General features: G+C 35.6%; 2 protein-coding genes across 8 annotated transcripts in view; one reads left to right on the top strand and one right to left on the bottom strand.

Moving 5' to 3' along the window:
* POLR3G (RNA polymerase III subunit G) overlaps positions 1–15,211 on the bottom strand; it is a 32,933-nt gene extending 17,722 nt beyond the window's left edge. Inside the window, exons 1-4 of one of the 7 annotated variants that reach the window (XM_025047683.1) lie at positions 15,155–15,211; positions 9,160–9,319; positions 6,781–6,910; positions 980–1,036 (exon numbers count right to left, since the gene is read on the bottom strand). In XM_025047683.1, coding sequence (XP_024903451.1) covers positions 980–1,036; positions 6,781–6,910; positions 9,160–9,276 — 304 coding nt within the window. In that variant the 5' untranslated portion in view covers positions 9,277–9,319; positions 15,155–15,211. Of the gene's footprint in view, positions 1–979; positions 1,037–6,780; positions 6,911–8,340; positions 8,498–9,159; positions 9,320–14,519; positions 14,543–14,562; positions 14,708–15,154 lie in introns of those variants that run through there. The other 6 variants (XM_006913212.3, XM_015590519.2, XM_015590520.2 and 3 more) reach the window with 6 other exon arrangements.
* On the top strand, positions 15,094–27,428 carry MBLAC2 (metallo-beta-lactamase domain containing 2). Its single transcript, XM_006913211.3, has 2 exons — positions 15,094–15,730; positions 24,096–27,428. The coding sequence occupies exons 1-2, from the start codon at positions 15,277–15,279 to the stop codon at positions 24,479–24,481; spliced, it is 840 nt and encodes a 279-aa protein (XP_006913273.1). The 5' UTR covers positions 15,094–15,276; the 3' UTR covers positions 24,482–27,428.
* The last annotated feature ends 231 nt before the right edge of the window (positions 27,429–27,659 follow it).

Here is a 27,659-nt window from a genome sequence, read left to right as displayed (position 1 = left end):
CCTGCTAATAAAAAACCTCAGTGTATTTTGTAGAAAACATTTATATCTCAAGCTATTTTATCTGAATAAATTTTGCTTTGAAATATATTTCTGCTTTTCCGAACAACTCATAATCATGAGAAAGTATATAAAAATAATCATTTAGGAGATGAATATTTATGTAGGGGAAAAATGAAAGATCTAAGAGAGCGTTTCCAGGGGGACTCAACCTTATCAACAATCAACACTGAAAACAGCACTGTAACCCGTGAAAGCAACAATGCTGTAAATGCCACTTATGTTTTTATATAAAGGCAGTTTCTATAAAACGCCAAGGACAGAGATGTCAAAGGAAAGTGACTGAAAAATGAGTAGACCTAGATCCTAGTATTACTACTACCCAAGTTATCCTGACAGGTCACTTCATTTCAATGGCAACTGTTTTTTATCTGCAAAATAAATGCGCTGGATGAGATCTCTACCTCTTCTACCTAGTCCATATCCAAGGCAAACATGTGAATGTTGAAAAAACTCTCTTAGGTATGGTTTTGTTGAAAAGGCATCTGAACAACTAAAATTAGTCTATGTTTGCTTGAAAGAAAGGATGATCCATGAATTTGGCTTAAAACTCTTTAAAATTAGATTTATTTTTTCTTCAAAAGCTATAAAATCACTCAGGAGCAGGGAAATGAGGACTATTGATTCTACAGATTGAAATTGTGATTGTGGCAAGTTAAAATGGAAAACTCATATGGGTTTGCCAAGTCCTAGTTTATAAAAAACAGCATTTAAAAATTTCCACAAAAACACATCAGATTTTCCATGTTACAGTATAAGAATCTGTTCATCTTAGTTTTCAAAAGATATCTAATACTAATTACAGGAAAAGAGCCAGTCTCTATTTTGCTATGGAGAAACAGAAAATTTGTACTAAAAAAAAAATATGGGATAGGAAGATAGCTTTTAAAAATTATTTTCACATTTTCAGTTTTATAATTACCTGGTATCCACTCTTCTTTGTACACCTTCATATATCTTTTATTATATCTTTCAATATCTAGCAAAAAAGGAAAACGTATTCATTAAACAAATTAAGAATAAACCTGAATTTAAATCATTCCTTTAAAATGATTGAAAACACCAGATAATATCTTTTACTTCACATTCAGGGAGTTTCCTACAATTATACATAATGTTTTCCTGAATACATACTGAAAAGTTCAATTGTATATTTAAGAGTGGCAAAAAGCAGCTGGGTATGAATGGCTGGGGGTTGAGAAGAGACATAAACCCTAATTATGGTTCTTAGAATCAGATGACCTGACTAAACTCTGAGAATATTCACAAAAGCCCAAAGCCACATCAAGAAGCCGCTTACATATATGGATAAGGGCAAGGAGGTCTACTCAGCATCTATGGTTTTCTTCTTGTGACACTGGCCTCCAGCTCCCAATCTTCAAACTTTGTGTAACTGTGACGTATTAAATACCTAAGTGGGAAGGGAGGGCTGTTTGCTTACCTCCAGCACTTATTATACACATTCAGTTAGGCTTCTCAATGAGCTATATTTCATAACCCACTGGGGAGGATGGGAGAAAGGATACGAGTAGGAGAGGTTAGACTCGGATGATGCCATGAACGATCAAGTCACAAGCCATCCATGCAACCTACTGAGAATTCTGCAGGGACCTTCTGAGCTTGCCCCAAATTAAAGAGCCACAATTATAGCTCTTGCTTCTGCTTTGCCCATTTTGCCACAGGGAACTCCCTTAATGAGGGCCCAAACCCTTTCCCAGCAGCACAAGCTGGCAATCACCACCATCATGCAATAGCTTAAAACAATGGATCATCATAAAAAGTGGTTTAGGGAAAGTAATACAAAAGATTAAAATATAAAAATCAAGACTAAAATAGGTACTGATTTTTTTTCCACATTAAGAAAATGCTTCCAAATAATACTAAGACCATGGTGTTAGACAAAGATAACTGAAGCAAAATCACAGACCAAGAGAACAGGCTTTTCTGGGTATTTAACTGTTTGATTTCATGCTTGCTCTCAAGTTTTTCATCTGTAAAGTCGGTATAAATGAGAGATTCTCAGCATTTGCATTTAAAAATTTTCTCCAAAACAGATTCTATATTTTGAAGAAATTCAACGTAAGTATAACAAAAAGCAGTTATTATCATTTATTACCTGGATCCAATGAACCAATTTTTATATGTTTAAGTTACTTTCAAATAATTTACAGAAGAATAAGAAATACCGAAAATCAACTACTGGAATTCAATTAAAAAGAGGCAAATGATTTGAATAGACATTTCTCAAAAAAAAAGAAAGATATACATGGACAAAAAGTACATGATAAGATGTTAAACATCATTAGTCATTAGGGAAATCAACATCACAATGAGATACCACTTTATACCTAGCAGGATGGCTAGAACCAAAAAGACAGTAACAAGTGTTGGCAAGGATGTGGAGAAACTGGAATGTTCATACGTTGTTGGTAATATAAATGGTGCAACCACTCTGAAAAACAGTTTGGAGGTTCCTCAAAATGTCACAGAGTTATCATATGACCCTAGATATATACTCAATAGACATGAAGTATGTCCACACAAAAACATGTACATGAACATTCACAGCAGAATAACTCACAATAGTCCCGAAGTGGAACTGACCACAATATTCATCAACTGATGAATGGGTAAACCAAACATAGTATATACAGACAATGATATATTATTCAGTCATAAAAAAGAAATGAAGCATTGATACATGCTATACCATGACAAACTCTAAAAACATTATGTTAATTTAAAGAAGCCAGTCACAAAAGGGCACATATTATGATTCCATTTATATGAAATATCCAGAACAGACAAATCACAAGAGACAAAACAGATTAGTAGGTGCCATGGGCTGGGAGAATGGGGGTCGTACTAATCGGTATCGGGTTTCTTAAAATCAGTAGTATTGGTTCCACAATTCTGTGAATACATGAAAAGGTACTGAAGTCTATACTTTAAAAAGTGAATTATACATATGTGAATTTTATCTCAGCAAAGCTGTAATTTAAGAAGAAAGAAAATTATTGAAAATTTTAATAAGAAATTAAATATAGTAAACCCAAATTTATATTCCATCATTTTCCTGGATTTGAAGGTATATTTACCCCAAATGGGCAACATCTTTCGAATGCAGCTAACTAGGTTTTGTCATACACAAACCCTGAATATATGCAATTCGTATACCATGATTCCAGATTTCAAATATATCTTTAGTAAGTCCTAATTTATTACTTCTGGTTCTTCTTCTTACACCTGCAGCATCCAAATATAATACTTTTAAAAACTTTGATGGCTCACACGTTTGTGGAAGAAAGAATGGCCCAGCCATCTTCTTAGGTCTAAAATTGCAAAAACATTTTCATTATTAAATTTATAATTACTGATTAACATGATTAATCCACTAAAATGTTTCATTTCTACATAATCTATTTCGTTTCAATCATTTTTGTCTTTACCATCAGCATTTGTCCAATTATAAATGACATCAAATAAATTTTGGTACATTAGTATCATAAAAAGAAAAAATATAGTCACATGTGATTTTAGCAAACAGTATGTTCCAGATTATTATCACAAAATATTATGTAATGATGTGCTTTTCAAAGATTAACTATGTGAGAATACCATATTTCCCTTTTATCCTTAGAGATATATCATTTACTCACTGATTCTTGAGTTTGAGAAAATTCATACACAATATTGTCATCTGAAGACCTGGTGTGAGATTTTGCTTACACAATCAATTTCACCATCGCCATTAGCATACAGAGACCTGCTGTCTCTTAGTGTTCATCTCTCGATTTGTCTAGTAATTGTGAAACATCATCCTCTGTCAATTTTCTTCTTTTTGCCATTATAAAGAGAATATTAAAAAATCTAAATTCTCAATTGTATTCTATAAAAGCTAATTCAAAAACAAAACAACTACAAAGACAAGAATCTCTAGACCGCATTTGTATCTTCTTAAGAATTAATGTAATACTTTGGGCAACACAATAGGAAAACTAAAGGATACCATAGGGATGATTTACTTCAATACTGCATCATCCTTCTATACAATTTTATTGTTCTTCCTTTTTTTTATATTTTTAGTCTTTTTTTCCAGTATAGTGGAAAATAATGAATGAATAATAATGAAATAAAATCTACGATAATAAAACAGCAAGATGTTTCAAGAAGAAGGAAAAATAAGATTACTAAGATTCTCAAATGCATTTTAGATTTATAAAAGGGTTAAATGGGCTGATACAGAAATGCTAAGATAAAATAAGTTTTCTTTTTTCAAAAAATTCTGTTTGTTCTTTGGAAGATCTCCATGAAAACATAAAAGTTATGAATATCAATCATTACATATAGTAAGAACTATTCAAAAAGAAACCCAAAAATTAAAATAGGGTCACATGGACCCTGACGGTATATAGAGAGTTAATAAACCAAACAAACTCCATTTATTCAATAATAGAGCCTCTGGCTATATTGCAGGTAAATGTATAATTTCCATTAAGCTTTAGGTTCTGAAAATGGCTTACAGAGATATTGCCACTGTTACTCCTGTTTCTACCTCAGAGGACCACAGTGGTTTAAGAACCTGAGCTGAGAACCATTGAACCAGATGTTCTCTATGTACCCTTGAAGCTAAAATTTGTTTTTCCTTCATTATAAAAATAATAAATTTCATTGCAAAGAAAATACCAAACACTTCTATAATTCTAACCAAAAACATTGTAAACAAACTTTGAAGACAACATAAAATATGTTTACTCTGTGCCCTCCATTCTTTGTCAGTGCTCTGAGCCACCAGCCACTTGATTATTAGAAAGTCTCGAGATCTCATACCCTACTTGCTTGTCCTAGTCTCCAGTGATTTAGTTTTTACATTAGTTCATAAGTCTCTCTTTCCTACAGTACATTGGTGGTGAGTGATGGGAGAAGCCTGGTAAAGGTGTAGTGATGTAACAGAATATGTCTCCCTCTGATAGTTGCTTACTTCTGTTCCTTCTAACCAATTTTTCATTCATGGTGCATATATTACATAAACACTATATGTACATATGTATGCATATATATATATATATATATAATATTAACCTACATACCCACATATGTGTATATTATGTTTTTTAAAAACTATTTTCAACCGTAGTTTTTTAAAAAACACATTATATGAGGAAAGAGAAGTAAACATGAAGATCTCAAGGAGAATGTACTTGTACTAATTTGGAAAATTCTAGATGAGTTCTCTCCCGAATGAAACAGAAGTAAAAGATTCCTTATATTTTTAATTACTGTATCATGCAGTTATCAAAGACAAAGGGCCTTTTGATCCAGGTCCAAGCCAACCACACCCAGAAACCAACAATGAAATTATATTCTTAATGTCTCTGTCTAAAAGACTCACATCAATGCTTCAATATTATACACTTTAAAATTAGACGTGTGCTTTAATAACAGCCACATTTAGTTAAGCAAATCTGTCCCATAGTCTAGAGAAAAGACTAATTTAAAAGTTTCTGAAGTAAACCCTATACAATTATTTTTTCCAATAAGAATGAATACTTATTAGTTCATTTAGTATTACTTTTCAAATCTTTAAAAGGAGAGCTTTAATTTCAGTTTGAACTCAAATAGATAAAAGCATGCAACATAATCATGAAAGTAAAAAAATTCAGTATTTTTGAGGTAAATCTCTTATCAAACCATTATACAACTTCAAGCAGTTATGTTTTAAAAAAATTAAATAAACTTATCTAAAAAGCTTCTTATAATTACAAGCACATGTAATATTATTATATAAGACTTCCTTTTTGACTCTTAGCCAATTCTGTCTTTTAGGGAGAGGAAAAATGGAATGCATTTTCAATACTAATGGAATGAGATGATACTAAATGAATTTCTCATGTTTTAGTGATGTTGTTTTGAGAATTCAAGAATGATATCGATTTCTCTAATTTCAACATTCAAGGGCAGAAACTGAAAATCAATATAGTTCTGTTGTGCTAAATAACTACTCAGGAATGGATGATCTTCCTCTACAACCACTTCCCATTTCTAGAGTGAGACTGTCAAGCCTTCTCCAAGTGAATTTCTCCTCTCTTTCTCTGGCATAACATGAATACGTGTTTTATATTCTATTATATCTGATATATAAATCAGCCAAAATATAGTCAAAGCATTTAAAATTTTTAACCAAAATATGAAATCATCAGAGACCTGCATAAAGATTTATGTATAAGGATAGTAATCATGGCATTATATACACATATGAGGAAAAAAATTAGAAACAACCTTAAATTTAACAGCAGGGAACTAATTACAATCAATGTTGTAGCCTCACAATGGAATACCACATAGTCATTTTTAAAAATCCAATTTTTTAAAAACAACACATATAGAAGGAAAAAATCTGGATATAAGGTAAAATATTAATAGTATTTTAATCTAGACATAAACATTGTAGGTGATTTTTATTTTTAGTATTTTTTGTTTTTCATAATTTTCACTGAACATATAACACCCCTATTCTTATTTCTTAAAATTACCGAAATTTTAAATATATCAATTTTAAAAACTTTTTAAAATATCAAAAAGTTTAATATATATTTTCTGTTAAATCAATATAAATACTTTTTCTGACTCGAGTCAATCAGCATTAAAAGACTATATATCTTGTGCCAAAAACTTGTTTCATCTGTATACATTGAACCACAAAATCAGAGTCCAAATACGCACCTTGTTTTTCTTCTGGTGTTTCTATAAAATAAGGCATTCTTTTCATAGTTTCTCTCAACTCCTGTTTCAAGGCAAGCAAATAATCCTCACCCTCTCCTGTTTTCAGTGGCACTGGTTTATAATCTGTATCCTGTTTAAGTTAAAAGACAATGGGATTTTTAAATAAATTAAATATTTTAATATCTCTTTTGCCTGTATTCTGGGAAAAGTCAGTTTATTGAAAAGCTACATTTTACGGGTACTAAGTTATACAATCAACTTAAAGATGGTAAGCTTCCACAATCTAACCTTTTAGCTCATTTTCCTACTTTGCTCTTATTTTAGAGGTAGGAAAGATGTTTAATTTTCCTAATGGCCCTAATTTTCCTATTGACCACACAACTTATCATTTTGTCATACAGTCTGATTCTATAATTTAAAAATCAAGGCACCCAAATGAGAGTAACTGCTTTCATCTCCAATTAATCTCAATCAGTGGTGGTGGTATTGGTGGAAGTGTTAGCATTAAAAAAAGAAATAGTAGCAGCTATCATTTAGCAAGTGGTTACTATGGCCAGGATGGACTCTACTAGGTTTTAGCATCCATGATCTCATTTAAAGTATCATCGATACTTCCCATTTTACAGTGAAGAAACTGAGAGGTGAACAAACTGTAAGCCCATATAACACATAAATGGCAAAGCAGGAGTATGAATCTACCACTTCAATTTAAAAAACTTATATGCACAAACGCATATGTATATATGTGTGTATATATATTCGTAAAAAAGTGGGTCCCCAGGGTACATAATAAAGACAGTTCTGGATTCAGAGGCTAAGTTTAGGATACATTTTCAAAACTTCACTTTGAATTTATTCATTAATTCTATGACTACCTATTGAGTGCCTACTATAAGTCAGACATGGTCAGGCAAAGGTGATACCATTATGAACTAGTCAAAGCTCCCTTCACACGGAGCTAACATCCCAGGACAGAAAGATACAACAAATAAGTAAACAAATGAGGTAATATATAATTTCCTAATGTATAGTTACAGTGATATGAAAAAAATAAGGCTGGGTGGAGGAAAAAGTGACTGACAGAGTACATGGAGGCTAGAGGTGGCTGGCCTACACAGGGTAAGCAGGCCCGACCTCTGGGGGAAATCATGTTAGAGCAGAGATCTGGATAAAATTGGGAAGCCACCCATGCAAAGACTTGGGGAACAGATCCAGCCAGGGTAATCAGCAAAGGATAATGCCTGAGGGAGCAAGGACGCCAGAATGGCTAGAGAGAGAGAACAGTAGTAGGAAAAGGGTCAGAGATATATCAGGAAAGCCAGATCAGACAAGAGCCTGTTAGCCAACAGTAAGGAATTTCAATTTTATTCCATGTATAAAACAGTATGTACTAATATTCAGAGTGTTTAGAAGTAATCTCACAGATGAACAATAGCTTGTTTTAAAAGAAAGCAGTGTAAGGTAACATTATACCTATACCTGAGATATTTATCTTTGTTTTCAGGCTGTAGTGAATATCAGAAAGGCAAAATATGAAAAGCAAAAGTTGAGACTCCTTACATGAGACATCTAGATCCCCAGATACATTTGTCCAGGGTCCTTGACTCACATAAATCTTTCAGCAAAGGCCTTTTCCTTTTGAAACAAGGAAGAGATTCCTGAGGGAGTATCCGGTTATTTATAAATTTTTCATTGTTATACTTCAGCACATGAACATCTGGAAATGTAAGCTTACATTTTAAATTAAATATAAAGCAAAAACATTAGATTAAACATACCAATTAAGACTGCAGCATACTCATTAAATTTAAAAGCAACATTAACTGTAGTCGAAGCACTTATATTTTGAGAAACAGCAAAATTTAAATTGACTTTAATAAAATATGGAAATAATAATTTTAAAAAAGTTCAGTGGGAAATAGGCCAAGTGGTATCTAGGAAGCAAAATTAAATTCTATAGATGCGAGATGAAAAGAAAATCATTAAGTGAAAGTCTGGTACAATGGGAACTGAGGACCACTGTAAAACCTAACTTCGCTTTTAAAAATGTTATTTTAACATTGGGCTGTATCAGTAACAGCAATACAAGATGCATGAATTGAAAAAAAAATTTAGTTCACACAGTATTGAATATATTCATGGAAAGATATATACAGTTTTGTTTTCTATATTTTAAGAAAGCATTCTGAATAATAAGAAAAGGTTCAGGGAAGAACAGTGGAAATATTCAAATTAAAGGTAAGTGAAACACGTTCTTTCTTACTTTCTTACACTTTAGGATATTATAACAATATCATATATTCAAATCCAATAGAGAATTTTAATTTTCTCTGAAACATGAAAAAACACACTGTGAGAATTTGCTGTTAATGTACTTACAGGAAATAGTGGAGGTGGTTTCAGTACTACGTCAGGTAACTTTTCACCTCTGCTAAATCCAACTGCTTCAATATTGAAGGTATAAGCAGCACGTCCTCTTCCTTTATTCCCAGCCATTGGAATTAGTTATACCAGGAAAGTGGGCAAATTCTGAAAGACACTGTTAATGAATAAGATTTACTGGATCATATGAAAAAATGAAACTGACATTTTAAAGCCAAATATACTCGACCGCTTAAGTAGCATAGCTGATTTAAAACATTTCTGGAAAGCAAAACTTGTAAAAAAATAAGCATGTGATAAACTGATTCCTGAACCCCTCACATCTAATCATGTTTGGCAGGTGAGGTGATGATGGCCTCAACTATCTTACCCAGGTCCTGGGTGGAGGCTGACCTTGGGTCTCCTTTAAGATGCTGTCCCAACCACTATTTGGCCAGTTGATGCAATTTTCTCCACTCCTCTGTGGTTTTGCAACAAGATCTCAGATATACATAAAAATGTCAACAAAGAAGGTCGAGCTGATGAAGAGAGGACATTCAACTCGATGACTATCAGCAGTCATACATACTTTAAACTTTAATTTTTTTTTTTTTATCCTAGAATTTGAAAGTTAGAAAGGATCCTTGAGATCAAGTCCAGTGTCCTCCTTTTAGAAATGGCAATGGACTCAGTAAGACCCCGAAGAGGTCTGTCCAAGCAAAAAAAAAAAAAAAAATTAAGTTCAGAGAAAAACATCTGAAATAGTTAAAAGTTAAAATAAATCTGTACTCTCTTTAACTTTGGAGACAGTAAATATGTCACATACTCAAGTCCTGTACTGAACTTCTGGATTGTCTGAAACATGATTACACTATAATATGAGAAATGAGCCAAGTAGTGCATTCATTAACAGGGATTCTGACACTAAGGCTCTTTCACTACAACTCTGCATCCGTAGTGAAGGTTATAATGCCTGCTCTTTAAATCTCTTTTCTCACTGATAAGATTGAATATCATTCAATCCTGTGAGCCCAAGAAAGCAATAGTATGCTCTCCTATATCACTGTTAACAATTTCCTCCCTTTTTTCCCTTGCCATTTATTTGTTAGGAAAAAAAAAAAGAAAAAACAGAAAAAGGAAAAAAAAAAAGTTCATTGTCCATACAATGCTTCTCCAACTTTAAGGCACATGTGAGTTACCTAGATATCTTGTTAAAATCTAGATTCTGATTCAGCTGGCCACAAGCAGGGCCTGAGAATATGCATTTCTAACAAGCTCTCTGGAGGTATCAATGCTGCTGGTTTGCACCCCACACTTTGAGAGTAGCAAGGCTATACATTTTCTCATAAGCTAAATTTGAGTGACTGTATACATGAGATGTGGTTTAAGTCCTCTAATGTAATTCCTCTATTCCCTGTATATTTTATAAATGGGTAGACTAGAGGCTTACTCTAATTTGTGCTTGATTTTTTGCAAGAATATTTAAAACAGATACTCTGTTTTTTCCACATCAGGATGCACATGAAGTGTCTGTCTCAGTGACGGACTCTGGTCAGTGGGTTCAGGTGCTGTCAGTCTGTTTCATCTGGTATAGAGTTCTCCATCCCTTTTGAACCTAATGATTTTAGCAGCCCTTGATGATCCACTATTACTTTATGGATTGTAATGTGGTGACATACAAATTTTATCATTCTTTCTGTATTTAGTAACTGGAATTCTACCAGGAATCACTTCCCCTCATCCACTGTTTAGTTTAATTATAAAATAGAATTCATATAGGAAAGCTACTTATTTTAATAACCAAACTCATTCCAGCTGTTCACTCTTTTTAAAAGAGAAAGAAAATATCCAAATGTGCTTGTTTTAACTGCTGAGTCACTAAAGCATACACTGAACTTACAGAAAGCTCATCTCTCAAGTATGAAAATTGCTTAGCACCTATTACACCTTAATTAAAGATTAAGAACAATTCTAGGTTATGTCTCCCAAGCTTGCTTGATCAGGAGAATTACCTGGAGGACCTATTGAACAGAGAGAGTCTCGAGTGATTCTCAAGTCCTCATACCTGTTACACCAGAATCTTTGGAGGTGGGCCCTGAGAAGCAGTTTAGAAAACTCACCCTAAAAAAAGAGTATATTAACTACCATTGCTTGATGGAATAGCTCTTGAGAAATAGCAAATGCTGCTGCTTCTAAACGTCTATATTTATCAAGCAAACTTTGGCTATATAATTGACATCACTAGTGAATGTACCACTCTCAGTAGAAAAATCAATCCTAGTTTTTAAGACACCCTTAATAATTACATGGCCTTCTGGCCTACAAATCCATCTCTTTTTAGTTAGGTCATCATGAGTCAGTTCTCCTGTACCTGGAGAAGCTGCTAAATTCATTTTCTTCTCTTGTAGAGCTGAGAGGCTGTCTCTTGACTCTGGTAACTGTCTCATGGGAAAAATGGCTCACAGGCCTAAGCATCACTCTTTGAAATCCTTTAAGTTGATTTAATAATTACTTTGTTTCTTTTCACGCTGCCAAACTTCTTGAAGGTTTTTTTTTAAACCAGCTTTCCCTATTTTCTCATTAACCGAATCTTCCTCTACGTCTTATGGGCCAATTTCATTGTGTCATTCATTCAACCAATCTAAAGCATTCCAAGCACTGTGGTAAGACCCAGACAGCATTGAACGAAATGGATTGCTGCCCTCAGGTCTTCAGTGGATCAAAGAACACAAAAAAGTAAACAAATAAGTATATAACATAATATTATGTGCTCTTGTCGTGACTTGAACTGTGTCCTCTCAAAAAATATGTTGAAGCCCTAACTGCCAATAGCTGTGAATGTGATCTTCCTTATTTGGAAATAAAATCTTTGAAGATGTAATCGAATTAACCTGAGTTCATACTAGATTAGTGTGAGCCCTTTTTCCAAAGATTGGTATCTTTCTAAGAGGGAAATCTGTACAGAAATAGAGAGACACACAGGAAAAATACCATGTAAAGATGGAGGCAGAGACTGGAGTGCTGCTGCTGCAAGCCAGGAACACCAAAGAATGCCAGGAACCACCAGAAGCTAAAAGAGAGGTATGGCACAGATTCTCCCTCAGAGCTCCCAAAAGGAACAAAGCCTATCAACACCTTGATTTCAGACTTCTAGCCATGAGAATAAATTTCTGTCGCTTTAAGCCACCCAATTTGTGATCATATGTTATGGCAGCTCAAGTAAATCAAGACAACTCTGAAAAAAACAAATTATGGTAAAGGGATAGAGAATAACAAAGGAGTATGGTAGCGGCTTACTTCATACAAGGAAGGTCTTTCTGTAGGGGATAAATCTGAGCACTGTGCTAGAGAAGGCCTGAGCCACAGATGGAGAGAGATGGGATGGAGATGATTGGACAGAGGAGTAACGGCAAGGGTAGAGGAGGAAGCCACAGCTGGAAGTGTCCAAAGAACAAGAAGCCCATGTAGTTGGTGAGAAGGAGAGGCTGGTGGAGGCCAGATCTTGTGGGGTCCTGTGGGAGCTATAGTAAAGGGTTTGGCTTTTATCTTGTGATGGGAACGACACTCCCAAATATGCTGAAATGCAAAGGTCCCAATGGTCCTCCGTGGCAAAATCCACTGGTCATGTTTGTGGACTTCTGAAATATGCAGCTCATTGCTGCCTCCTCTATTTTGAAACTCTCTCTTTCCTGGGCTTTAATAAAACTCTAGGTTCTTCTACCCCAATGACCATTTTTTTTGGTCTAGTTCTCTTTTTAAACCCCCCTAAATATGGATTTCCTTAAGGTTCAATTTTTGGTCTTCCAGTCTTTTTTTGTCTTCAGAAAATACACCCCCTCTCAAGGTATGGTAATAATCCTACACCATTACCTCCAGCACTGACCTTTGCCCTGAATTTCAGCCCATGTTCTTACTATCAAAAGAATTTTGAGACAGCACCTTAAACTTACATCTAAGGTCCTTTTTTCTATCCATGGTATCTTTCCAGTCACCAACATTTGAAGATTTGGAGTCAGTACTGACTTCTCATTCTGTCCTGTTCCTCCTATCAAAGTAATCATCTGATTTTTCCTTTAAAATGTCCCTTCCTTTCTATTTCTTCTACAGCCCTTTTCCACCTCACATCTGATTAACTGCAAATTTTGTGGTATCCCTTATTCTTCCTATTTTAATTTATTCTTCTACATTGTTCATCCTAACATAGTTCTGATTATGCTACTTTTCCTATCTTCCCTCTTGGCAAAAAAATTAAATCCAAACTCCCTATCCAAGTATTCAGAGCCCTTTTAAGACAGCTGCACCTATCCTCCTGACTTATTCTTTTGTAATCATGTCCTGATTACCATTCTCTCCACTGCAACCTACTCCCCTTCCTCCCTGCCTGGCTGCATCCCTTTTAACCTTAATATCCAGTTTAAGCTCCTCAATATCCACAACAGTCATTTCATCCCACCTTGCTCTTGATAAGATCCTATTAAAATAAATCATCTAGCCCAGGGGCTTGCACATAAGGATAGCCCTGAAGAGAGTGACTGGAAAAATTCTAAATAGGTTAGGAAAATATTCAGAAAGGCTGCATTCCCACCAAAAGCTTTAGGCGTGTAGAGGAGAGTACATCTCTCCTTGTGTGAAGGGTTACTAGCGGCTGCCACAATAAGGGTTTTCATAATTATCTTTTATAATGCTGTCTCATGGGTCTCTATATATTTTCGCGGCTGACAAGGGAAATTAGTCACGTTCTCAAGGGGATTTCTGAAGCCTAAATGGATGTTTCAGTAGCTGGGAGGTGCTAGGTGGGGAAAGGGACCTGGCGTTAAAAGTGGAGGTGATTTATGTGGCTGGCAGGGTCACACACAGTTATTATCCACTTTTTCTGTTCTCACAAGGTGTGGCTGCCTCCACTTTCCTTAGTTGAGCCTTGCTAACAACTTTCTTTGCTCTCTTCCAAGAGCGGATAAACTAACCAATAAAAAAAGAAGAGGGCGGAGGAAGAATACAGAATTTAATTTTTTAGGAGAAGAAATTAACAATCCCTCTCCCCATGAAACAGGATAAAGTGACAGCAGTTAAGAAAACATTCTGAATAGTCTGTCCTTAACAGCAAGTCTACAGCAATGATCCGTGCTTGAACCAATCACATAATCACCGGATCTGAAAATCTACCATTAGTAAGAGCATAAATTCCTTTCTAACTCACTGCAAACAGTCCCAGGAAGTGCCGACTAGGTAAGATCTGGAAATGCCGATTTTAAAAGATTTTGAAGGGATTAGGAGGGGTAAAGCTATCTCTCAACGCCCCTCAACCTAGAGGCGCTTTACCGAATCTCCGCCCCTGACTTCCCCCATCTTCTCCATGTGGCCCTTTAACTCCCCTCTACCTTCTCAAGCTCCTCCCAAGCTCTCAGTTGCTTCCTCTGTTACCTGCTAAGTCTCGAGGCGTGGGCAAAACTGCAGCCGAAGTGCCGACTGGCAAGGAAAGGGTGCGGACAGAAGGCGCCGGCGCAGGGGTGCTGTTTCCAGCTCTGGAGAAGCGCGCTCCGCCTTCCACGCGGCCTCAGAGCTTAGTTCAGAACCCCACCAGTTAGCCCCGCCCACTCCTCGGCTGGGCCCCGCCCGCTGGGCGAAGAGCTTTTTAGCCCTTGGCAGGCGCCGTAGTCGTCCAACACTGGCTTGGCCTGACTGTGAGCCAGCTGAAAGTGCGCATCGCGGCGCGCCGTGTGTGGGCGGATCTGGTGCCTTCTACGTCTCGCGCCGGGCCTCTGCAGTCAGACCCCCAAGGTGGGCAAGTGTCGCCTCCTAGGTCTCCAGTAGGCTGCAGTGGCCCTTGTGTGAACGCTGTCTTGTGCTGCAGCTCCCGATTGCTCCAGCGCCCCAGTGCGGACAGAGCAGCCTCTGCTCTCTGCGGACCTGGCGGCAGAGTGCGGGCGGACACTGCATGCAGTCTCCGTGCAGCCTTCTCCGCCTGATTCTTCCCCCACCCCTGCAGCAGCCGCATCCTCCGCCCCCTCCTTACTCTGCACCTCCTTCCTGGCTGCGGGCAGACCGCTCCACACCGCCGCAGCGCCTGGAGTCTGAACAGTCTTCCGGAGGCACACACGCCCACGCTCACTCCGCCCAGCCGCAACCCTGCCCAGCATGTCTGCGCTCGAGTGGTACGCCCACAAGTCCCTGGGCGACGGCATCTTCTGGATTCAGGAACGCTTCTATGAGTCAGGCAACCGTGCCAACATCTGGCTGGTGCGCGGCTCCGAGCAGGACGTGGTGATCGACACCGGCCTGGGGCTGCGCAGTCTTCCGGAGTACCTGTACTCCTCCGGCCTCTTGCAGGACGGCGGGGCCAAAGAGGACGCGGCGTGTCGGCCGCTGCTGGCGGTGGCCACCCACGTGCACTTCGACCACTCCGGCGGTCTCTACCAGTTCGACCGGGTGGCCGTGCACCACGCCGAAGCCGAGGCACTGGCTCGCGGGGACAACTTTGAGACCGTGACCTGGCTGTCCGACAGTGAGGTGGTGCGGGCGCCCAGCCCCGGTTGGAGGGCCAGGCAGTTCCGAGTGCAGGCTGTGCAGCCCACCCTCATCCTGCAGGATGGTAATGAGCCTTCGCGCGCGCGCGCTCTTATTAAGGGAGGCGGTTGGGAAGACACCTGCCCGGGGATGCATGTTGCACATGTGTGTGGCTGTTAAGGGGCTTGATTCGTCACGTCGCAGAAACACCACTTCTGCGTCTCCCTCCTCTGAGTGAAAGCTCACTCGACCAGAGCGAGGGCCATCGCAGCTTTCCCTGCCAGAGACTAGTTCTGGCACCGTGTAGCAAGGCTCAGTACTCGAATGAAAGATGGCCCCACCCCCTAGTCAGTTTCTTGTGTAACGCTGCAAAGACTTGTGGCTAGGAATTTCCCATTCTTTTCCCGAACACCTGTCTGACATTTCCAGGCGCTTTTCTAGCGAGAAGACTTTTAAGGAATGATGTCTCACGGAGGAGAGTGTGTCATGCTCTGTGCTTTTGAGAACTGCGACCTCATCTGCTAGGTGACCGCCAGCTATGAGCTATAAGCACTTCCCACCTGTAGGCTCAGAAAGCCATTAAAGAACAGTGGTTCTAATCTGCTTGTGCATCCTTATTTTCCAGATAGATTTCTGTTCTTGATGTTGCCTCACGAGAGCGAAAGCTTGATAGAGTACATAAAAAGTAGAATATGTCTGAGTCTTACATTATGACAGATATCTGGTCAGGTTGAAAGCAAGGCCTGAGAAAGATTAATGAGGTTATTTCCGGCGATAGTTAAAGTATGTGGACTAATGCATAGTAGCCCTGGAGCCTCTTTGGCTCTGCGAAACATAGGATGGGTTTCAGAGAGAAACTAATGGAATAAAATATGAGTAAGGCCCCAATCCTTCCAACCCTATGCAGGCACTTAAATAATTGAGCTAATTAGACACAGCAGCAATATTTGTATATTTCCTTCTTTTTAGAATACTTTTGTTAATTTTATTTTATCCTCACAACACGTGTGATGGGGAGGCAGCTGACCCCCAATGAAATGACACGCCTAAAGTGCACAGAGCAAGATAGTGACAAAAGCTAGGATTTGAACTAAGGCACAACAGATCAAAGCATGCAAATCATACACAAATCCTACCTCATAAATATATTACAGTAATTTCGAGTAGAATATGAATCCCCTTTCTTTCCATTATATCTTATCCATTTTAATTGCCAATTTCATTTATTAAAATGTTCCTCGAAGAGGTAGAAAAATCCAGTTACTGCAGTACAGCAGGGTCACTTTATGACTGACCAGTATGACAAATAATAAAATATTTTAGAAAAATTAGTTTTACAATAAGATCCTGATCACTTGAGATATAAAAAATAGAAAGCAAGATTCTATACCTCATACCCTACCAAAAAAGTCTTTTCCTTAAAAATTTAAATTTAAAGATTAAAAAAGAACTGATTTAGAGAGGAGTCTTATATTACCTAACAATCTGAGGAGAAAGAATAGTACATTTACATTAAATGTAGTTTAATTACTGCAGATGTTGATAAAATTGATACTTTTAGAGTTGAGATTTCCATGTAGTTGATGAGTGTTGAGACTAAATTTTTTCTGGCATCCAGACTAAAAATTGTTTACATTACTATTTAAAATATATTTAAATTTTCTAAACGAATAAATTACTTTCGATTTATTTACTTTTGCTCTCTGCCAGCAATAGGAAAGCAATGGTGAAAGAGTAATAAAAATTACTGTTTCATAGATGAATAATAGTCCAAGCAGGCGTGAATATCATGCCTGAGGTCACATAGCCACTTTGGGAAAGAGATGCGACTAGAGTCCAGTTTTCCTAAATCCCAGTTGATGGTAGAATTATAGCCTTATAATTATGACTAATGAATTTTGAAGCTTCAAGGGGCCTGCAGTCCACCCGTGTGGTGTGTTAAGCCTGAAGATGTGAAAGGAAAGCTTAATATTTACCACTTTGAAGGTGATAATACTATGTTAAATCAAAAGTTGTTTTTCATTGGGAGCTGGATGCCTCATCCTCTCCAGTAGTATATAATTTCTTCTTTTCTCAGGAATATTAATTTCCTATCTCTTCTGAATGGTGTGGTCTGCTAACTTACTGTTGTAATCTAGATGCCTGGAAGGAGATATTAAATATTTATATTAAAAATTCATACACAGTTACATACACACATCAACAGTGGATACCAAGCAGTGTAAAGTCTTCATTGTTTTGGTTATAACATGAGGAGGCTGAAACTTCTTTTCTCAGGAATATTAATTTCCTATCTCTTCTGAATGGTGTGGTCTGCTAACTTACTGTTGTAATCTAGATGCCTGGAAGGAGATATTAAATATTTATATTAAAAATTCATACACAGTTACATACACACATCAACAGTGGATACCAAGCAGTGTAAAGTCTTCATTGTTTTGGTTATAACATGAGGAGGCTGGTCTTCTTTTATATTACATTTCATTTAAGTGAATTGATGATCACCTGTCTTGGAGAAACATAAATCTGTACACTGTATCACTAACTCAAAAGCCGACTTGTAAATGAGGGACAAGAAGGAAAAGGAGAGCACATCATCCAGTGCATCATCTTTGATGGAAAAACAACTCACCATACTATTAGTGAAATATTATCTTCCTGTAAGAAGACAGTGATAAATCTTAGATTGATGTAGCACATTCTTCTTGAATGGGCACACATTTTGCCCAATATTCAAGTGATACGAAGTGCTTCTAGTATGCATGTTTAAACAATTTGCCCACAGTCACCAAAATATTAGAGCAGTTGTTTCAAATGGACTTTCCCTTCCAAAACATTGTAAAGGGACTGAGGTTTGTTCATTTTAAGTATAAATCTACATTGAGGAACTCAATGTTTTACATACTGGAGAGTAGTAACTGATACCTGAGTTAGCAGTTTTATCCGATTCTAGTAATGAGAAATCAAGAGCCAGTCCCAGTTTGCACTGCCGGAGCCTTGAAAGGAATTAGTAGCTGGTACTTTAGTGGGGGCAAAGGAAGGAATACCACTAAAATAAGTAGAATTGGTTAAAAGCCATTTAAGAAGCTGTTAAGATTCTAGAACCCTTCTTCCTAAGTGAAAGCCCATCCATCCAGTCAGTTTATTCTATGGAGAGAGTAAAACTGGTTTCTTGATTGAGAGATGTCAAATAATGTTGAGCTCAGGGGTTCAGAGTGGAAATAAGAGGAATAAGTGTGTGTATGTGTATTTTCAGAATGGAAAATAGGAATAAATAGGGAATATATATATTCCCTGCTAGTTTCCCAAATGACTAGAGCCCCCCTCTCCCACCCCCCCCACCCCCTGATAGTAAATTGGAAGTTTTTTTTTACCTGGAATATCTGCCCAGCCATAAAAGACAGACTAAGACGCTGATCCCTAAGTAATTCTTGGCTCGATATCGCTACAATGAAGGCTAAGTCACTAGGTCCCATGCCTGTGTTTCAAGCAGCCTTTTCATCCTGACTCTTAAACAGGCAGCCAAGCATTATGAAAAATCTGAGAAAATCCTCTAACAAGAGATTGAATGCTAAAATAAACAATATTAAGCAACTTGAGAGAGGAAAATACTATTAATATCATCAGGAGATAACAGAAGCTGTCGTATTCAAGATATCCAAGAGATAATACGATGTTTTAAAAATAAGCAACAGATATCACACACACACACGCGCGTGCGCACACACACACAAACTCTTGGAATTTCAGATGTCAGAAATTACTTAGTAGAAGATCTAAAAGATAAAGTTGAAAACTTACAAAAGGAACAGATAGGCAAAATGAAAACTAGGAGAGAATCAATAGAGAACCACTTGGGAAAATCCAACATTGGAATAATAGCACAGATAGAATAAAGAAAGTGGAGGATAATAAAAGCATAGGAGAGAGAATTCAAGGAAAAAAATCCCACGTGTAAGGGATGTAAATTTCCAGGTGGAACAAGTCCCCAGAGTTCCCAGCACAGTGAGGAAAGCCCATCAAACCCAAAGCACATTATTGTACAATTTCAGAATACTGGGAATCAAGTTTCCAGAAACTTAAAAAAGATTATCTATACTTGGAGCTAGAAAAGAAGAGCTATGTCATATTTAAATAAGATTGATTTCCAACTTAGAATTCTACATCTATTCCACTAACAATCAAAGTCTCCAAAAATTATTTTCCACATACTGTTACTTAGAAATCTAGAGAGGTCTACCTTTATCCTATTTATTCCCTTCAAAACAAGGGAGTAAACCAAGATGAAGACATGAAATACAGGAAATAGAGTTAATGCAAGAGAAAGTTGAAAGGATGCATGACAGTATTCCAGGTACAGAGGGTTCTAGATTGGAGCAGTTCAATCATTACTCTCTCTAAGAGGGTGAGAGGATGAGAAATGTGTACATACATGTGTGGTGACAGTAGGTGGAGAGTGATGACTAAGGAGCTAAAAATCCTTATATTTCATAGCGAAAGTCAACAGATAATACCTAAATTTAAAAAGCAAGAAATGATAATACATGAATGAAATCAGAACAGTTTATCTAATTGGTAAATCAGGAAATGGAATATAAAAATTATTTAGAGATAACTATTTTGAGTAGAGGCAACTAACAGAAAAAAAAAAATAGCTAAAACTGTTAAAAGTGGTTGCCTCTTGTGAGCAGGATTGGAAACAGCCAGAATGGCATAAAGAACTTTTTCTTACATCTAAGACTTTCTGGAATATTTTATTTGAAATATGTACATATATTTCTTTGATTAAAAATGAAATAAAAATAAAAGATTGAGGATGCCAAGATGAAAAAGTGTATTTGAGAAACCAGAACTCTAGTGTGGCTGGAATCTTGTAAGTGGGTCAGGATGAGGGTTTGGAAGGATAATATGTGTCTGTGTGTGTGTGTGCATGTTCACGTGCATGCATGTATGTCACATAATGGAAATTTCATGGGCAATTCTGGTTCTTGTAGGAAAGGTTTTGATGAAATGATAGATGTGAGCATTATAAGCATATATAAGGCATTTATAAAGCCACAGGTTAATGGCAGATCTACTAATATTCAGCCACTGTGGCCTTAACAGTTTGGGCATTTACATCTTTTCTGTTGCTAAATATTTTGACTATCAGATGGATATAACCAAAGATCAATAAGACTCTACATTGGTAATTCTCTAAAGCTTCTTTGTTAGGATCAAATTTCCCTCACTCCCCTCCTTTCTTACTAAATAGTTTCCACTTATTAAATAGTTGGTCTCCAACAGCTCTATTATTAAGTCAACTTAGCTACAATTTCTTTACCTTGCCTGCCACTCATACAGTAAGTGGCAGTGGTTTGTGATCCCCAGAGGCACCTTAAATCTGGAACAATTATCTTGTAAAAGAATCTGGCCCCTTATGACTGGAATGTTGGGAAATTTGGGAGTATCTGATCCCATCTCATTGTAATTACTGAGATTCAAGACAAGACCAGAACAATCCTTGCTCCCACCCCTGGCCCCACTGATCTGTTTCATGTCACTATAGTTTCTTTTTCTGAAAATATTTTACAAATGCAATTATTTGATATATAGTTTTTTATGTCTTCTTTCATTTAGCATGATGTTTTGGAGATTAATTGTGTTATTGTATCAGTAATTCATTCCTTTCTGTTGCCTGGAAATAATCCATTCATGGATATAATATCTATTCACCTGTTGAAGGAAATTTGGATCTTTCTAGTTTGGGGCTGTTATGAATAATACTGCCATGAACATTTGCATATAAGTATTTGTGTGGATACATGTTTTCATTTCCCTTGGTAGATACCTAGGAATGGAATTCTTGGATCTTACAGTAAGTATATGTCGATTTTTAAAGAAAGTACTAAACTTTTTCCAAATTAGTTATACCATTTTACATTTTCAACTGCAGTGCATAAGGGTTCCAGTTTCTCCACATATTTGTTAACACTTGATTTTCTCAGTCCTTTTGATTAGCCATTCTAGTGAGCCATTCATTTTGGTTTCATTTGCATTTCCCTAATGACTAATGATGTTAAGTATCTTTTCAGGAACTTATTTGCTATTCAGATATCTTTTTTGGTAAAGGATCTATTAAAATCATCTTTTTAAAATTTGAATTTTTGTTTTCTAATTGCAATCTAAGAGTTCTTTATGTATTCTCAATTCAAGTCCTTTATCAGATATACGATTTGCAAATATTTTCTCCTACTGTATGGCTTGACTTTTCATTTTCTGAATGGTGTCCTTTTAAGTACGAAACTTTATAACTTGGATTAAGTCTAATTAGTTATTTTCCTTATGTTTTATGCTTTTTATGATCCATTTTGAATTAATTTTTGTTAAAATTATTAAGTAAGAGCTGAGAGCTTATTTTTTTATTTGTTTTGTTTGCATATGGATGTCCAAAGTGCCCCAAGTCCAATTTATTGAAAAGATTATCCTTTTACCCACTGAATTATCTTGGTGACACCTTTGTCAAAAATCCATTGACCTTATATAAGTATTTCTTTTTCGACTCTGTTCTCTTTCTTTAATTATGTATATCATTTAGCCAGCACCACACTGTCTTGATTATTGTAACTTTATTATAATTCTTAAAATTAGAAGTATAAGTCTTCCAGTTTTGTACCTCTTTTTCAAAATTGTTCTGGCTATCCTAGGTCATCTGTATTTCTATATAAATTTTAGAGGTACATTTTAAATTACTACAAAAAAAAGCATGTCAAAATTTTGATTGATATGTTGAATCTATAGATCTATACTGACCATTACAGTAGCTACCAGCCACATTTGACTATACAAATACAAATTTAAATTAATTAATATTGATTAAAATATAAATTTTAGTTCCTTAGTTGCACTAGCCTTATTTCAGGTGCCTTTAGCCACATATAGCTAGTGGCTACTATATTGGATAGTTTTGATACAGGATATTTTGATAATCTCAGAAAGTTCTATTAGACATTCCAGCTGTAGGAAAAATTGAATTTAATTGCCATCTTAACAATTTTCAGTCTTCTAATCAATGGACATGGAATATCTCTCCTTTTGTTTAGATCTTCTTTAATTTCTCTTCATAGTGTTCTTATAGTTTTCAGTGTACAGATATAATAAAACATCCTTTAGTCTCTATTTTTGGTGCATATACATTTAAAATTTTTATTTTTAACGTATTGACCTAATGTATTTCTTCATATAGTGTACCTCTTTTCTCTAGTAGTATTGTTTATTTTGTCTGGTATTAATATAGCTACTCTAGGTCTCTGTTTATATAGTATATACAACTTTTTCAACCTATTTTTGTCCTTGGCCTTATAGGACCTTGGCCTTGGCCTTATTTGTCCTGTAGACTGACATGTATCTTCCCTTTTAAAATCTAATCTGACAATCTCTGCCTTTGATTAGAGTGTTTATCCCACTCATTTAATGTAATGATATAGTTGTATTTAGGTCTGCCATTTTGTTATTTGTTTTCTGTGTCTCATTTCTAGTTTATCCCTCTGTTTCTTCGTTATTGTATTCTTTTATGCTTAACAAATCCTGATTATTACATCATTTTAATTCCTCTATTAACTTTTTAACTATATTTCTCTCATTTTTTCTCTGTATGTGTTTACACTAGAAATAACAGCATGAAACTTTTAATTTATGATGATTTACTTAAGTTAGTACTTATTTAAATCCAATAAAATAGCAGTTTTATACTTATAGGGCTCAATTTCCTCCCACTGTCAAATAACTGGGAAGAGTATGAGATTTTACCCTATGTGCAAGTTAGTCTGCCACAAATTAATGGATTCTGAAAGAAGACATGAAGTTTCTGTGCTAGACACTAAGGACAGTTTATTAAAACAATAGCAGCAGTATTTGTACCAATTCCTTAAGCCTAAATTCCAACGGGATGATAAAACAAGGGGCAAAAATATAATACTAGAGCAGCATTCATGAATTATGTCACCAGGATACTGGTACCATGTGTATTCTGAAAAATAAAAGTTTTGTGGTCAAATAAGTTTGAGAAACTGTACAACCATATCTCCTTCATATATATACACAATATGCATTTGCATATTAAAAGCTCTAAGAAGCCTTGCAGAAAAGAAAGCTGCTATTTTCTTTGGAGAAAAAATTTCCAGAATTATTTGACCACACAATCTTTTCTTCTCCTTCATGCATCATAACAACTTGTAGAACTAGTATTCCACATTATTCACTTTGGCAAACACTGGTCTTAAAAACAATAGAAATAAAATACAGACAACTTATTTTTAAATCATCATTAAGAAACATAATATTTTAAAAATAAAAGTATATTGTGTCATCTTTCCAAATCTCTTTCAAACCATTTAATATTCTTCAATTCTTTAAGTTATCGAAGTCATGTATGCAACATGTTTATCTGTAAATTCTGTTTCCATTTGTAGGGGATGTGATCAACCTTGGTGACAGACAGCTCACTGTTATGCATATGCCTGGTCACTCCAGGGGCAGTATTTGCTTACATGACAAAGACCGAAAGATTCTCTTCAGTGGAGACGTGGTGTATGATGGATCACTGATTGATTGGCTCCCATACAGCAGGATAAGTGACTATGTTGGAACCTGTGAACGTCTGATAGAATTAGTTGACAGAGGTTTGGTGGAGAAGGTGCTTCCTGGGCACTTCAATACCTTTGGTGCTGAAAGGCTTTTTCGATTGGCTTCTAACTACATTTCAAAAGCCGGGATATGTCACAAAGTTTCTACTTTTGCCATGCGATCTCTTGCCAGTTTAGCCCTACGTGTAACAAATTCTAGGACCTCACCCTAGCATCTATACTGATAATCTATTTCGATTAATTCTATAAATTAACCCAATTTATTTTGTGCTGTTTAAAATGATTAATGGTGAGCATTTCAAAAAGTGCTATTATGCTACTATTGTATATTAGAGAAAAATGGTTGAGAATGAATAAGCCAAAAAAGAAAGTTCTTAGTTTAATTTTTTTCTTTCTTCCAAATTAGAAACCATTTAAATAAGATCATAATTTGCCTAAGCTGTCATCTTGTAATATTTGCTCTAGAAATGACATAAAAGTATATGGGGAAGCAGGGAGGCATTTTTGTAATAAGAGAAAGAACTGTCCTTGCCTCCCATTTGTCTTTATTTCCTAGATGACCTAGTAAAAAAGGCATAGTGTTATGTTTATACTACAAACTTGATATTTTTAATATATTATTTAAAGATAAAGGTTCTTATGTTTAAATACATTAGAACTCAATACAGACATATAAACTAAGATTTAGAATGACAGCTAAAACAATCCATTGTTATGGGACAGAATTTTTATGCTTCATTTTATTTATTCTTAATGTAATTATAGCGTATATGTTATTTTACTTACAAAAAGTACAATGAATTTTGTTTTATTACAAAGCTTTAAATGTAAATTGCAGAATGCTTCAGTAAAAAGCTCTTACATATTGCTGTTTGTTATTATGTATGTGTAATATCTTCAGTCATAAAAGTGAAATTCAAATATCTGTAACTGCAAATTGTCAAATTTCACAAGAGGACACTGTCAGGCAAATCTGAAAATATACACATTGAGAATAATTTTTTATTATTCCCTATTTTAATATTAACAACTACTATAAACAAGATTTTTCTTGTGAAATAGCAGCTTCAGTGTATGTGTCATATTTTATGGTATCAAAACAACTAACTATAGAGATCTACAACATCCTGATATAAACTATTCTTTTACTTAACATAACATACATATGTACCACAAGAAGGCTTTTCAAATTAATTGCAAAATGTGCATTAGATATTGACTTAGAGTGAATTAATTGCCTTTTTAATCCTGATTCACAACACCTATTCCTGTTCAGTATTCTTTGTCTTAAATGAAAAGAAGTCTACATTTGTAAAGTTATAGGAAAGATTATACCACTATTTAGTAAAATGTTTTGGTTCGGTGCTCTTAATAATTTATTAAAAAACCTTTCAGAATATTTCATAAAGTTTTTTAAAAAGATTTTTCACTGCCTTTTTATTATTGACATGCCCATAACCAAACTGAGATAGCTTTGGAAATGAGACTTTTAGTTTTAGGAAGGTCCAGCAATTGATTTCTGAAAAATTATGAAACTTCCCACCCTACACCTACCCATCTTCTTTAGTCTTTTATTGATTCAACACACACGTGCATGCGCGTGTGCACACACACACACTCACAAACATACATGTATAGCATTGTGCTAAAACACTGTGGAAGCTTAAGAAGTCAAAGAGACTACATCCTAGCTAGAAGTAGAAGGCAAACAAAATATGAATAACAGTATGTGCAGGTTGAAGTGTCAGGGACATAAGTGGCGGGATGTGAAGTTTGGGTTAGGGAAAGGTTCCCCGAGGAGGTTTTTAAGTCAGATTTGAAAAGATAATTTGTTAGGTGGATAGTGTAGGAAACAAAAAGATCCGAGAATAAGGATGGAAGCATTATGTTCTACAGTAGGCTATTCCACGTGACAGTTTAAATTTAATTTTCAGGAATCTTAGGTCTTCCAAACACCAAGTTCTTAGCATAAGAAAGATGGGTTTGTGATTGTGTATACAAGAATCATCCTTAATGACAAAGAAGCTGTACTGTCACATTCCACCAAATGAACCTTTACTTAAAATCAGTAAGAAGGCCATGGTTGTTCAAACATAGAATATCATGGGAGATTCTCTGTAATAATCCTTCAAGGTAGTAGGTTGTTTCAGTTGATAGGGCAACATCAAGACTTTAAATTTGGTTCAGGGCAACTACAAACAATCATTTAAAAAGCCTTAAATATAGCCATTATTTTTATATCAGTAGCACAAAAGAAAACCAAAAGTCCTTAACCATTGACCATTTTATCATACTTTAGGACTTTTTTTTTTAACCAGGTCATAGTAGGCACTAATTTTTATTAAGAAATATTTAAACCTGGTGAAGGCTTTCCTTATTTCCCTAAAAGTACAATTTTTCAAAACGGATATTATTTTTAAATTTCTCAATTTTTTTTTTCAGGTTTTTTAAATTGTACCAAAACATAAGATATTTTACTATTGCTTCAACATGAGTAAGTTAGGGAAAGGATCTCTCATTCAGTTAGTGCCCATGTTTTGAATTTTAAAATGTGCATTATTTAATTTAATCCTGGCCCCAGTGCCAAGAAGTAATCAACCAGCCTTACACAACACAATTGTGGACAAAACTGGTGATTGAATACAGGTCTGCCAGCCTCCCAAACTGTGCTTTTTCTCTTGTACCTGCACAATAACATAAAATTGGCAAAGTGTATTTTTACTTTCCAAGATGCCACATGTGCCAAGAATATCAAGTGATGTTAAAGCATAATAGCATATTTTAAAAAAAGCTTTAAAAATATATATTTTCACCCTGACAGTGACCCTTGTTGTAATTTATGTTTTTTAGAAATAATAGTATGTAAGTATAATTCAAAGTTGACAAAACGTAAGACATAAGTAATTTTTATTATTTATATTGTTAATAACTTAATATTTGGAAATTCATTTTCCTTATTTGGTGTTTTCTTTTAATTGAGAAGTCTTAAACAAAAACCTTGTATGTTACTCTGATATAGTTGAATAAATGGTTATGTGTAGTTGTTCTTACATGGATAGTAATATGAATGTGACATGTACAAGTTGTCCTCTTATAATTTTCAGATAAGTGTAAGTAAACATTTGTGTGATAAATATTAAAGTGGACATTTTATTTCAATCTGTAATTGTTATTTTTTATGATATTAACAAATTCCCCACGTAATTTCTTGTAAGGATATTTACTATATGAAGTACAGTTTTGAAAAGCTGTCAAATCCATAGGCAAGAATAGAAAATCCAGAAACAAAAAAAATACCCATATAAGCCTTTAGTAGTTAAATTTGACATTCAAATCAATGGATAAAGATGGGCTATTCAATACATATCCCAAATGTTGATGTGGGAAATA

The sequence above is a fragment of the Pteropus alecto genome, unplaced genomic scaffold, assembly GCF_000325575.1.
Source record: "Pteropus alecto unplaced genomic scaffold, ASM32557v1 scaffold20, whole genome shotgun sequence".
Classification (NCBI taxonomy): domain Eukaryota; kingdom Metazoa; phylum Chordata; class Mammalia; order Chiroptera; family Pteropodidae; genus Pteropus; species Pteropus alecto.
Note: the sequence above shows the minus strand (reverse complement) of the source record. Positions and strands in the feature narration are given on the sequence as shown.